The sequence below is a fragment of the Ornithodoros turicata genome, chromosome 4 (genome assembly GCF_037126465.1).
Source record: "Ornithodoros turicata isolate Travis chromosome 4, ASM3712646v1, whole genome shotgun sequence".
Classification (NCBI taxonomy): domain Eukaryota; kingdom Metazoa; phylum Arthropoda; class Arachnida; order Ixodida; family Argasidae; genus Ornithodoros; species Ornithodoros turicata.
Genome location: NC_088204.1, coordinates 37,572,793 through 37,586,948, shown reverse-complemented (window position 1 = coordinate 37,586,948; position 14,156 = coordinate 37,572,793). Strand labels below are relative to the sequence as shown.

The window sequence follows — 14,156 nt, the reverse complement described above, 5'->3', positions numbered from 1 at the left end:
TTCGATGTGCTTGGAACATTTTCTTGTTTGCTTTTTGTTTTTTTGCGAAACGTGGAGGTAATTTTTCTGTTAAGGAACTCGAGAGGCGCAATGTGTTTCGCGTATTAGTGGGTACAAGTAACCCTTCGATACGTCCCGTACACTGTGGCTCCTGGCGTCAGCAGGGATGTCGTACCAGCTGTTTCAGGGGGCACAGTGCACATGCAGCTTTCGCAGGAACCGCGGTCCTCTTTAAGTCATCTGGTACATTTGAGAAATGTGTCAGTTGATCAGGCGGCTCCTATCCGTCACTGGGTTTAGAAGGTACACTGTACTGTTTGCGATGTACTTGTCGGAAATTTGGGTTTTGGGATTTCGTTCTGCAGCCTCAGCGAAGAGTCGTTGCAAGTAATAAGCAACAGACAGTCGGGAAAAATCTGCTGTACCTGTGTATTACTCACTACCTGCAGCAGGCCGCAGAAAACAGAGAGATCATGAAACCCAAATGACAGACAAATATGTCGCAAGCAGTACGTAAGCAGTACATGTCCAGCTCAATGTGACTTTTTTTCAGAGCATTCAACAAAGCTTATGAAGCGAAAAAGCCGCTGCTCCTTGAGGGCACTTTAAGCTTTGGCACACTTTGATATACCGACGTCAGGAATGTTAAAGCTGTGTTGCCGAGCAAAACTTTGCATCATTCTTGTTGAATGTTTCGTTTAAGACCCAAGAACTGAGGGAGACCGAACTTTGTTATGCAATGCACAAAGCAGGTGCTTGGTATCCTGGCCAGCAAGAGTTTCATGCCATATATATGGTTACACAGTGAGAACATCGCCTGCCTGTGTGTTTGTCTCTTCCATCCGTGCCCCTTCCTGTCCCTCCTTGATGCTACACGTCTTTGGAATAGGTTCTCGAACCGGTATTTCCAGCCAAGCGAGCATTGCTTTGCGGGATGTTATCATGCTGGCAGTTGAAACATGTGGTTCAAATTATTTCGTGGATGCGAATTCCGTAGCTTCACCCAAAACCCACTAGTACTACCAAGTACAAAGGGGCTTCAAATCCTGCTTTCTTGTGTTGTGCTTACATTTCCCTCTAGCTGTAAAGGTAAGAGGTAGTCGAGAATGCTGCAGACGTGTTTGCACCTTACAAACAACAAGTTCATGGCCCCCCAAACAATGGCGGTGTGAATTCTCGTCCTCAAGTTTGCCCTACATATGCTGTTGTTGCTGGGAGAACCTCGAGTGTGGGAAGCAAGAGTCCACACATGTATCAGCGGTCGGAGCCTGAGCGTCGCGTCGACACAAATGGCTTGGCCGATCTTCTGCTTCCCTTGATGGCACTCAAGGCTATCCTGCAAACTTTCCCGTGTTCTTCAGAGCTCTCAGCCGTTAAGCAGCTTCTTACAACGGAGCGTTTCCTCGCATCTGTACATTGACCCCTGCTATAAAAACGCAACTCTCCTCCAATGGAACGCACGTGGCTTGCGCAGTTAGCTCCCTGACTTGAAATTGTTTTTATTGAAGTATCAGACCCCCATATTGGTCATCAGCGAAGCCTATGTCAAAGATGACTTTCGACTTAGCGGGTACCACATAGTGCGGCCTCGTCCAGGACAATATTGTGCGTACGAAGTGATTTGACTTTTGCTGTGCAGCCACGGCCGCCGGGTATTGCTGTAGACTACGTCACGCGTGTAGTACGCTTCCGTGACGTTTTGCTCACTGTGGTTAGCCTCTACCTTCCACCCTCGTCAGCCCTTACGAAACGTGAGGTGAAGCATCTTCTGCAAAACTTGCCTCCTCCATTCATTCTCGTAGATGATATCAATGCACATCACCCATTGTGGGGAAGTCGGAAAACGGACACAGAAGGGAGAATATAGAGCGACGTCATTGACGAACTCAATGTGTGCTTGCTGAACGATGGCTCCTCCACATTTATGCGTAGGGACTTCACCACGGATGTCCTCGATGTCTCGATCTGCTCGAAAGATGTCTTCAGAAAGGCGTCATGGTCTACGGATTGTGATGGGAGAGGAAGTGACCACCTTCCGATATACATAGGGATCCGTGGATGCACCATGTAACGTGGCAATAGGTCTGTTCGTCTGGTTAACTGAAAGGTGTTACGGGAGCGATGTGAGGCGTCATCACAGCGGGAGATGACCGCAGATCACTTCTCGGAGGTGTTGACAACTTCTCTTCGTGAGTCCTCGAAACACGTATCTGTTACAGCAGGACATACGGGCTCTAGTCCCCAGGTGGAACAGCTACGTGCTTGCCGTAGAAGAGCTGAGCGAAGAGCTCGACGCACGAATCTACTTTCCGATATTGTCGCATATTGTCGCAGCGCGTCATTCACTCAGAGCTGTGCAGCATAGGTGGAGAGCCCTTGATCGACAGCGTAGGCGCCGGTTTGATGAGACGCTTTCGCCCTTCAGCAGACCCGCCAGAATTTGGCAAGTTGCGCGTAGCCTGCGCGATGGCCTTCCACGCACCAATCCACTGGGGTCACTTGCTCTGATCCTCAACAAGTCTGAGGTAGACGTAGCTCTGGACTTCTGCGGAACTGTGGCGGCGGCTGCGGAAGCTGCGGGAACTGCAACGTTTCATACCTACATGGTTGAACTTCGCGAGGAGCTTGAGCGTATAACGCTCCCGTCGTACGCACAGCTCGATGCAGATTTTTCTCTGCCAGAGCTTAAAACTGCCCTTCGTTTGTCCCGACCCAAATCGTCCCCTGGTGCAGACGGGATCATCTATTCAGCTCTTCGAAATATTGGCGCTGAGGGCCTTCGAACCTTGCTGTTTATATGCAACAGCTCATGGAGGGGCTCATGGCCAGGTACCCGCAAACTGGAAGGAAGCCATGGTGGCCCATTGCTGAAGCCTGGCAAGCATCCGTCGCACCTGTCCTCTTTCCGTCCAGTTAGCCTTACCAGTTGTGTTGGTAAGGTGATGGAGCGGATGGTTTTACACAGGCTGGATTGGTGGTTGGAAAAGAATCACGTTTTCCCTGATGAGATGGCGGGCTTCCGTCGGCACCGTAGCTCAGTTGACTCCCTTATGGACCTTGCGACTGCTGTTGAAGTCGCCAAGAGCTGCAAGAGGATTGTCGAGGCTGTTTCCCTTGATGTCAAACGTGCCTATGATACGGTCAGTCACACTTATGTATTGCACACCCTCCTCCGGGCTAGAGTGTCTCGCAGGTTTTTTGTCTGGGTGGCTGACTTCTTGTCCAACAGAACAATTGTCGTCCGCACTCGGGATGGTGGCACGCAAAAAACAGCTTTGACCCGAGGCGTTCCTCAAGGAAGTGTGTTAAAGGGACCGAAAACTGAAAAATAACCCCCATATTTTTGCCCACTGTCGTGCACAACATCGTTGTTTGATAAGACACAGAAAGCATTACTTCTCAATTCGGCATATTTTTTACGTATAAATATTTTGAAGATTGCCGGAACATGGACGGTGCTGCCAGCGAACGGCGAAAAAGAGCAACTTGGGTTTCGGGTCCAGGGCTCCCAGGGATTGGTCAACCCTTACCGCGTGAGAGTTAATTTTGTAGACAACAAAGTTGACGCACATTATCTTACAACTAAACGCCATTTTATAAATGACGCTCACTTCCATAGCTTTTCGTTAATAAAGCATTCAGCTACTTTGCCGCTACGAGCTACGATCCGCCGCGCCATCTGCAAGGCCATCTGTGTTATCGCGTTTATTGTTTACGTCGTGGGTTGTCATGTTGGTCGCTCGAAGCAGAAAGTATAAGCGAATGACATGTTCGTGGCTGTTGTGTCAATTATTCCAGAGACCTACATATGCCTGGTGTAGTTTTGGTGTTCGGGTATGCAAAAATCATGTTCGTTCACCATCGGCGGCGGGCGTTTTCTACCACAAGATTCAAGAAGAGAGTGCGCGAAAACGAATGTGGTTCGAAACACTCGGTTATTAGATGTAACAGTCGTGTCGTGTGTGCTGAGCCCATTTTGCTGCCGATGACTACCAATATGCCGTAGAAGGCGAATTGCGAAGACGTAACGAAGCACACTGATGCTCAGTACCCAGTGATTTTGGTTCACCGAGGTGACGAGTTCAACACAACGTCTTAGGTACGTACAGGCGTCACACATGTATAAATTATAATATAGCGATGACGTATTCCATTTAACTTATGTTATCCTACTTGTCCCGTACTCAACATTGACAACATCAACAAATTTAATTTTAGGGGCCTTCCAGTGTTGAAGTGGCGGCAAGACTGTTTCGTGTGTGTGTGATCAGGCACTCAAGTTGACATGACAGAAATAGCTGAAAGCAGGTATGCAAAGTCCACAGATGGAAGCACTAGATTTGTTACGTGTTGCAGACTTTGTGACACTTTTTGGACAGGTGCAGAACATTAGTATGACGTCAACAATAGGAGAAGAAACCGATGAGTACTACTAGCTTGTTTGAAGGGTACAAGAATACTTCCTGTTGAGGTGTAGTTATGACTTTATGACTAAGGAACGCTTATTAATTTTCTAGAGATGCATCCTCTACACCTGAATGCCCAATGAAACAGCGAACGTTCATTGTGTTTGAAGCCCCACTACTGGAATTGTTCAATGTGTGTCAGAGCTGTAGGGAGCCATGCAAGGTTACCACATCATATTGGTCCTAAATTTGCAGAGTTCCCCTATCTCGGACGCAACTGTCATTTCTCTTTATTGCTCTTCCGATCCTACCTTCTCAGAGATTAGTGTGGTTCACCATACACTGCATGGGCACTGCCTTTCTCTACTCATGCTTTCAGTTTCTTGTTCTGTTGAATAAATCTTCACTTGAGTTTGCAGCCATCACGCTGTCTACTGTGTTTGCCGCTCATCTATATTGATGTGCTATGACGGTATAGCACATCAACATGCCAATAACCTAGCAACAACTACCAGACAACCTTGCCTAGTCCTAGGTTTGGATGGAAACTACACGATGTGGCAACATCCACATATATAAAGTTTTAGTCGACGGAGATTTGCTGTTTTTGTACAACCTTCATTGTACATTTCTTTTGTCTCACTTAGCATGCCTGAAGAAATGTTCTCATCTTCATCAAGATGACAGGTCATTGTTTGATCTGCAGCATTATTGTTCCTGTAATCTTTTCACCAATAGAGAATACAAAAGTGAACAAATGGTAAAATATAACTAGCTTGTTAAATTCAAAAGCAACAGACAAAACTGTTTATAGGTCTCTTGTTTATTTTGTTGCAGGTTTTACAACTTTATCAAGTACGTCAAAACATGAGAGGTCAGGAAATCCTACTCTGTTTCCTAAATCCCTGGACAATAAAAAAGAAAGATATAGTTTGAGCTGTGACAAAACGTTGCTTCTGCTCTTATATTATATTTCAGTCAAATGTTATGATGCATTTGTAGTGTACACTGAAGCCAGTTTCAATTTGCGGTGCTGTCAAAAGTGCTTTACAAAAGTACATCTCAATTACAGTAACAGGAAACTTATGCAATAAATTATTTTGCTATTTTGGAGTACTATGCACACCAATGGTGCATGGTTAACTTTGAACCCAGATCAAGGGTTAATAATAATTGAAGTCAGCCCCCAAGTCCTTCTTTACAAATGTTACTTGGTGACGTGATAATGAATCAGTTACAAGTGCTCTGTCTAGCAAAACTGAGTTAAGTGTTAAATCCCAATCTTGGTTCAAATATTAATTGACATTTGGAAACGTAGTCACTAAGAAGTATACTAAAAGGTTATGAACACAGTTCAGCTGAATGACACTGATGAAAATTATCTTACTTACTCCTCACATATACAATGGAGACATGAGTATAACCTACAAATAGATCTATGCCCACAGGTTACTTAACCCTCCAGGAACAAACTAGTAATTATAATATGCTGTGACAGCAAAGAAAACGCAATGAGAAAAACTTGCTGCAAGCACGAAATGAAAATATGCTGAGATCAACTCAGATTCTCTACCTCTCGGCAGCAAAAACCGTAGTACCCATCCGTAGTATCCGTGGGTTTGCATTTCACACATGAACACCTGGACGACGAAAAAACAGCGCTTGTTTCGGCTTACACAAGTGCTTCTCCCTGATACATGGAAATGAAATGGAATGAATACATGGAAAAAGCAGTCCATGTTCACGGCGCGGTGAGCTACTGCTGAGGACGAATGTGACTCCGACTAATCTCTGGACGAGGAATCTTCTGCTGCTGCGAAAACACTTTCCACCACGCTAACGCACGAACAACAGTTCTGTGTGAGCGACAGTTCTCGAATGCGGAATTCCAGCGCACTCATGTTCAAGAGGCTCGACATTCTCGACGTAAGACGACGATAAAACCAGAGACACGGAACAGAAAGCAGACAACACGACACGTTCTGCTTTCTGTTCCGTGTCTCTGGTTTTATCGTCGTTTTACAATGTACCAGCTCGCCTGCACCCTTGCTCTTCTACCATTGATTCTCGACGTAGAAAGTGGTCACAAATGCCCACTGCCATTTTCGTTTTTCGCCGGATTAGCTCCCGGAAGTGCGCGTATTCCACGCGTCCTCGACAGATGGCGCGGGGTCATGCAATTGTTGACAGACTGCTCGGTTTCCTACTAGGTCCCTGCACATGCAATTATGGAAAAGCCGATTACAGAAAAACTACAGCGATTTCAGCGGAGTTCTTTGATATTTGAACTTTTGAAGGTTCAAGCTTTTCGCTGAACATAAAGTTTCGATAGGTTTATATTCACTTTTCGGTCCCTTTAAGTCCCATCCTCTTCAATTTGGTTATGGCGGATATCAAGCGTTGCGTTCATCGCAAAGTTCAGCTCTCTGTATATGCGGACGATGTATGCTTTTGGACCACCGGTAAATCAAGGCCAGCGATTCAACGCCGCCTTCAAAACTCGTTGGATGCTGTTCAGCATTACTTCATCAAGGCTGGCATGGACATCTCGGCTGAGAAGACAGTTGTGCTCCCGTTCACGCGGAAACGCATGAGCGCCTTCTCTCTTTCGCTAGGCAATAATACACTCAGCCAAGTGAAGTGCCACAAATTCCTGGGTGTTATCCTGGATGCCAGTCCCTCGTGGAGCGCCCATATTAGGTACCTGGAAGCGAAAGTTCAACGCTGGACCAATGTTATTTCTCACTTCGCTGACGCTGCATGGGGGATTGATCAGGAAGCGCTCCTATCGATTCATGGGGCATTGGTTCGGGGAACCATTCTCTACAGCCTCAGGTCTTACACGGCATGTCAAGAACATCTGAACAGAGGCTTCGGTGTATGTTGGCCAGAAGTTGAGGATCTGCCTCGGTGTACCCCGCGCCGCTGAAACGCGCATGGTGGTGGCAGAGGCCCGCGAGCTGCCAGTAGAGGTCTTACGTCTCAGAGAAACTGTGCGCCATTTTCTACGCCTCGTTGCGGAACACCGTCGTCCCCTTGGTTTCGAAGCTCAAAAGGCGGAGGCAGAGCGACATTTCTCACTGCATCGCTGCTGTAAAGCCCTTGCTACCGGCTTTTGTTGGAAGATCAGTCGTCCCCAGATCCCCTCCGTTGGTCTTTTCGATACCTTCGATAACTACTACCATTCCTGGGCTCAAGAGCTAGAGAGATCGCGTTGCAGCACCCGTGTTGAAACAACTTGCGCGAGACACGATGCAGTACCGTTACCCTTCGCGCACTGCAGTATTCACAGATGGGTCGACCTACTTACACTGCTCCACTGCTGTTTTTACAATCCCGACTATGTCGTCGTGCCACGCATACCGTCTCTCGCACCGCACCTCATCCACGTCTGCAGAGTTGCACGCCACTTTGTTCTTCCTCAAGCCCATAGCATCCGCCGCTATCAGCAGCTGGGTGATATACTGCGACTCCAAGGCAGCCCTCCAATGTATAGCGAACATGGATATTCGTGGATCACTTGCGCCTGTGGTGGTGGACATACTGGAGGAACTAAGCCGTCTTGAGATCAGCGGGCACTCTATCTACTTCCAGTGGGTTCCTGCACACTGCGGCATGCGCGGCAATGAAGAGGCTGACGACGCTGCAGCAGCTGCGTATCATTCCCGATCAAGTGTGCGGATTACACTTCCCAAAGGCGATAGGCGAACCTTCCTAAATGACGTGGTCAGGCGTCGCACATGCGCAATGGTCTCGGGACGTTCCATCCAGAGTTCTGATGCGTGAAGTGGACCCTGACTTTGGTTCCACCATGTCTTCTCGTTTGCCTCGCCCTTTGCGTCGCTGATACACAGGCTTCGTCTTGGGGTTGCATTCACCCCCCATTTCAAGCATCTGATTGGCCGCTCCTACTCGGTGCTCTCGCTGTGCTGTTTTGGCGGATACCAAGCATGTGCTCCTCGGCTGCCATCTTTACACCTCCCAAAAGAGCAGCTATACAGTGTCGCCTGCAGTCGATCACGGCCGCACCATTCACGTTGGCAACCATTCTCGGCCCTTGGTCTAACCAGATTGACCATCGCCAAGCTCTTGAGTATTTCAAGATTTTTCTCCGGAACACTGGTCTCCTCTCTACCCTATGATCTGCCTGTGTACCTGTGTGCTGTGTGTGTGTTTTGTGTGCTGTGCTTTTGCCTACCGTTCTGATGTCTTACTGACTCCACTCACTATCGACCCCATTTAGCATCGTTCATCACCTCATCATCAGGACACATCTCATCCTGCCCCATTGTGCCTTGGGGTAGTGGGCCGCACCTTACGTGGCGAATTTCCCCATTCATTATCATTAACTTATTTGTTGTTGTTACAAACTGCTTATCATGCTAGGCATAATGAATATTAAATACTAAGTGATGTGTGTAAACATTTATGTAAACATAATTATTCCGGAGGCTGGCCACTGTTGCACCCAAGACGACAGCCCCATAAATTGGGCTGTGAGTTAAAATAGCACTACACGGTGGGATATAATTGATGCACGGTGTCATTATTTTTGTTTTCCATGAGGTAAAAACGTTCACCCGCTCATTTGATTTCAATGCCCTCACTCTTCAGATCCGCGAAACAAGATTTCTAAGTGGCAATATGTGCTCTAGTCTTTCTTTTGTGTCTTCATAGTGTGCAACCACATGTCTTTTGTAACTTTCGTGTTCATATTGATGGGCTACGGTGTCCGTTAAAAACAAAATACACGTGTCAGATACGAGTGCAGCACTTTGTGGCGTGCTACACGACGCATTGGGGTGCGCGATTCTAAGAACACTGCTGGAAAGTGCACAGAACCCAATACAAAGGTTTAAAACGTGATTACGTGGCTTGTCGTTTTATAATATCGTCGTAGGAGTTACACATCGATAAATTGTGTGTAAATCATGTCCCGTAACGTTATGCGTTTTCTTTTTTTATGTACGCATAACGATTCTCCTGCAAATAGAAAAAATACTAGGTCGGCATTTTGTTCCTAAAGCGACTATGGAAACGTCAGTCAATTTCCTCAATATTTGTACCTACACGGGGCAACTGCTGTAAAGGGGCTAACGGAAACGCGGGTTGATAGAAACTTTTCGAGCCCACAAAACACGAACGTCGAATTGCAGTTACAGCTTGAGCTTGGTTAACCGATGAGTTCGTAGAGATTCTTTCCGAAATAAATATATATTCCTCGTCCCCGTCGTAGCTACCGCACTGTACACGGCATTGCGGAACCCCGCTGTCCGCCATCTTCAAGCAGAGCGGAGGGACGTGAAGCCACGGAAAGATGTAGCTGTAATCCACTAACAAGTACGAAGGCGCGGACACGCAGGAGTGCCTGGTCGCGCGTATGTACGTCATAAAAGATGACTACGCCCATGTAAGCTGGCTTGTAAGGTGAATGAGTTACGGAAAATATTCCAATCAGCACCAGGGAAGCTACTCGTGCAGAAAACGGTATTGACTGAGGGCGCGCACCACACACATATCCATATGCCAGTGGAATGTTTTGTTACATTTAAATGTACGACCGCATTATGCATGCATTATACAAGCAATCCAGATTCTTACATAACCCGACCGAAGCCCATTCACCATAATTGTAGGTATTGTTAGGTCTTAGCCGTCAGCCTGTCTTCTCTTTGCACCTGTGTGCTCTCTACATTGCATTGGTTATTTATTCTTGAACTTTTTTCTTCTATGCAGCACAGCGTACCCCTAGCGGACATCGGGAGACTGGGTATTGGATCTGTGGTGTCATTTACTGTCACTTCCAATGACGAGCACAGGTAAGTCAACGTGTCCTCGTTGAATACTACAAGCTGGACGGCAATTAGAATATGTATATCAGACACTCCCTGAAATGGGCTTGTAAATACAAACGTTCTTCGTTGAGCAATATCTTATCATAAAACATATTGGTGTGGGGTCACAGGGAAATCGATCTGGTAGCAGGCACGCCATAGAAAGAAAACCGTTGGATCGCACATATCGTAAGTTGTTTGCATGGTGTAACTAAGCTCTGTGCTATTAAATAATGCGACAAACCACTCCCAGGGGCGAGGGGCAATCGCTCATTGCCCCCCCCCCCTCAATTGGGTCTGTCACTGATTCGTCGCATTATTAAATGACGCCGTGCTCAGTTTCACCATACAAACAACTATCATGTGTGCGAACCGATTATTTTCTTTCTCTTTCGTGCCTACTAACAGATCGGGTTCATGCGACTCAAGCAAAAAAAAAAGAAAAAAAGAATTGGTTAAGGATTACTTCCCCTTCTCCCCTTCCCATTTACGCGCTTCGACAAAGGAACCTACCAAAGTAAGGGTCTCGATCCGTCCCTGCGTCCACTTTCAAGTATTAGCACCTCCGTCATTGCATTAGTGCTGTTGCAAGCGAGAAAGACCACTTCTTGATCTCGTGTGCATGCGTGATTTCTTGGTGCAAGCACAGCAGTTTGTTGCTTTCATCTGATCTGGTTGATGAGACTGTGAAGATATCTGTGGCAGCCCATGGACGACGATGATGAATCGACCGTGCTGCCACCACACGTTGCCGCGCTGGATCGTCAGTACTGCCGGCACCGTCCTAGCGTGAGGCCACGATCATCTGCCCGCTGGGACATTTTCATCATGACCGGTCAGGACTGTTGTGGAGGAAGACTATCTCCACTACACATCTCACATATGGTGGCAGCAGTGGTAACTCCAGATGGAAATCGACAATGGAAGCCGACAATGTCGTGTTACATGTGCATCACCTGAATATCTCTTGAGACCCCATGTCCACCTGGTGCTGAACGTGGCGGCGGTGTTCAATCCGTTCGTAATCGAATTGCACGAGAACCCCGATTTTTGCCATCTGCAAGGTTGGAGGACATGATACACGAGATCAAAACGACGCCGGCGTCATTTCCGGGGTTGTCCAAACTAAACGGCGGAACCACTCCGGACGACCCCGGAAATGACGCCGGCGTCTTTTTCATCTTGTCTATCATATCCTCCAACGTTGCAGACGGCAAAATCATGTCGTCACGGCAAAGTCGTCACGTCTTTGCAAGTCATGGGGAAACGACTCAACCACATCCTTCTTTCCTCGACTTGTCCGAAGCAAACCACAACAAATACAGGATGTCCCAGCTAAATGGGAACATATTTTTTAAAGATATATATATATATATGTCACTTCTTCCTAGATGAAATCAATTGCAATATAGCATATGCGCTCCTGAGGAGGGCATTAGCAAACTCCTAAGGCAATGTCTTAATTAACTTTCAATAATTAACTTTTTTAATTATAAAAGCTACGAAGTTGTTCTAATGAGAATATCTGATCTCTTCGGTCACCTGACACCGGAGCCGTTTTCAAAACAAAAATCCGTTCGATAGATCGTCCGCAAAAAATTCGTGAAGGAACACCATTTTTTCTTTTTTTCTTCATTGCGCATTTTAAGAGACGCGCCTTTCCTTCACCATCCCATATTGGGGATGAAGGATAGACGCGTCTCCGAAGGTGCGCAATGAACAAAATAAAGCAAAAAATGTGTTCCTTCGCGATTTTTTTGCGGACGAATTTTTTTCTGAAAAGAGCTCCGGTATCAGGTGACTGAATAGGTCCGATGTTCTCATTGGGACAACTTCGTAGCTTTTATAATTCAAAAGTTACTGAAAGTTAATTTTTGAAAGTTAATTAAGACATTGCTTTAGGAGTTTGCTAATGCCCTCCTAAGGAGTGCCCAGCAGCATATGCTATGTTGCTATTGATTTCATCTCGGAAAAAAGTGATATATATATTATTAAAAAATATGTTCGCATTTGGCTTGGGAACCCTGTATCAGGCACTATGAAGTTCAGAAGCAGTTGGTTCCACGGCGCAATATCATATTGAACGGATTTGTTTCAGAGGCGTCAGCTGGGGCACAGATCTGTGGAAGACTTTATCACAGACCTGCACAGGCTCGCAGACGCATGCTGCTTTGAAAATATGAGTGAAATGTTTAGCCGTGGAAGGACTGTGATCTAAGTCCGCGACGATGCTGTGGGTCAACCTGGAGACGTTGCACTGGAGACATCTGCGAATGGAGATAGAAACATCAAGTCAGCCAAGCGCCAGCAAACGATGCCCACTCCGAGATTGGTGGGGGTTCGGAAGTCACAGCGGTCGACCCTCGGGAGATACCCTGATAATCCAACGTTGTATATAAACAGCCAGCCCAACAGGAAGTTGTTGTGCTCCAAGGTAGACACAGGAGCTGACGTCACCCATGTCCCCAACTGCCTATGATAGAAAGACAATCGGTCCACGAAGAGAACGTCTAAGCACGTGTATGGGCTTGGATAGACGTCAGTCAAGACGCAAGGTGTATTGCAGGTATATAGGTAGGCAGACATTTCTCCGCTCGACGAACTACAAACTCGCTATTGCTTAGCACTGCAAAGGGGCCTTTTGGGTACTTGCTTATCATATAGAAGTAGATGAGAGAAAACGCGAAACAAACCAAGCGCTGCAAAACATTCGTCAATTACTCGTCTTCCACAAGCCTAGGAGAAACTGTGGTGAGCTAGAGCATGATGGTGAGCATTAGCTAACGATAGGAACTTCCACTCGAGAAAGTGGCTTATGGCGAACGGAACAGGCTCATCCTTTGGGAGAGCCTCACCGTGCCAGAAGTGGAATATGGTATAATAAAAGTTAGGGGAGCAGCTCTACTGAGTAAAGTTGGCGTAGAACCTGGGATCTGGCAAGTACTGCTTTTTCCAAAGTTTATCACCCGTGTGGTAAGACTTATGGGTGTGTCACACTGGTGCGACACGACATTAAAGAACTTGCGACACGACACAAGTACGTTGTCGAAAGCTGTCGTGTGGTTGACGTGGCCGACTTACCGTGACGCTGACATCACACCACCACGACACGACAGTTCAGTGTCGTAAAACACGTTTTGCAGTTCTACTGCGGGCTTGATTCGACAGATTCGACACATGTCGTACGACCGGTGTCTTACTATGTTTAATCTGCGATCATCGCTCGCGGAGAACAGCCATTGTATTGTATTCCGCAGGCGGAGAGTTTTCGATCCGCTGGAGAGGCAGTCGCTTTCCGGTTCACACGCATCAGAGCGCCGTAAGTTGGGTGGGTGGGAAGGTATGAGGGGCAGCTTCATATCTGCAGCTTTTCTGGCGGTTTTGGCTTATCTGGCCGTTATTTTTGGAAGGGCGCCGCAATATTTTGGGGGGCATTTGGGGTGGGTGCATAGGGAGTGCTGGCAAAATCTCCGGCTTTAGGATAGGGGTACTTTACCCCACTTCATGCGCAGAGGTCGAGCGAGGTGTCAGGGATGCCGTGCCGTGAAACAAACTTTTAAGAAATATTTTCAAGTTCATTCCCATGAAGCATGCGATTTTTCGGATATCCCTCGTAACGTTCATCTTGAGTCATCTGGGCAGACTTGGACCCCCTGGGAAATTTTCGGGGGGGCTGAGGTGCTCAAGCCCCCACGCAGTCTCCGGATATTCTACATTCTGTTGGGCAAGCACTCTTTACCACTGTACCACAACATTGTCCTTGGGCACTCACCTGATGTAACATAGAAATGATTGTCATTGCCGTCCTTCCACTTTTTGCCATCATTGCAAGTTTTGACCGGCTTGAGCTGGGACCTCATTTGAGATTTGAAACCGCAAGAGAGCACACACGCAAATGGCCGCTGAACAGGATCTC

General features: G+C 47.0%; 1 protein-coding gene across 2 annotated transcripts in view; it reads left to right on the top strand.

Moving 5' to 3' along the window:
* The window catches only part of LOC135393015 (uncharacterized), a 126,055-nt gene that overhangs the window by 100,083 nt on the left and 11,816 nt on the right, over positions 1-14,156 (top strand). For both annotated transcript variants that reach the window (XM_064623613.1, XM_064623612.1), the window contains one exon: positions 10,143-10,225. In XM_064623613.1, the coding sequence (XP_064479683.1) occupies positions 10,143-10,225 (83 nt within the window). The remainder of the gene's footprint in view (positions 1-10,142; positions 10,226-14,156) is intronic.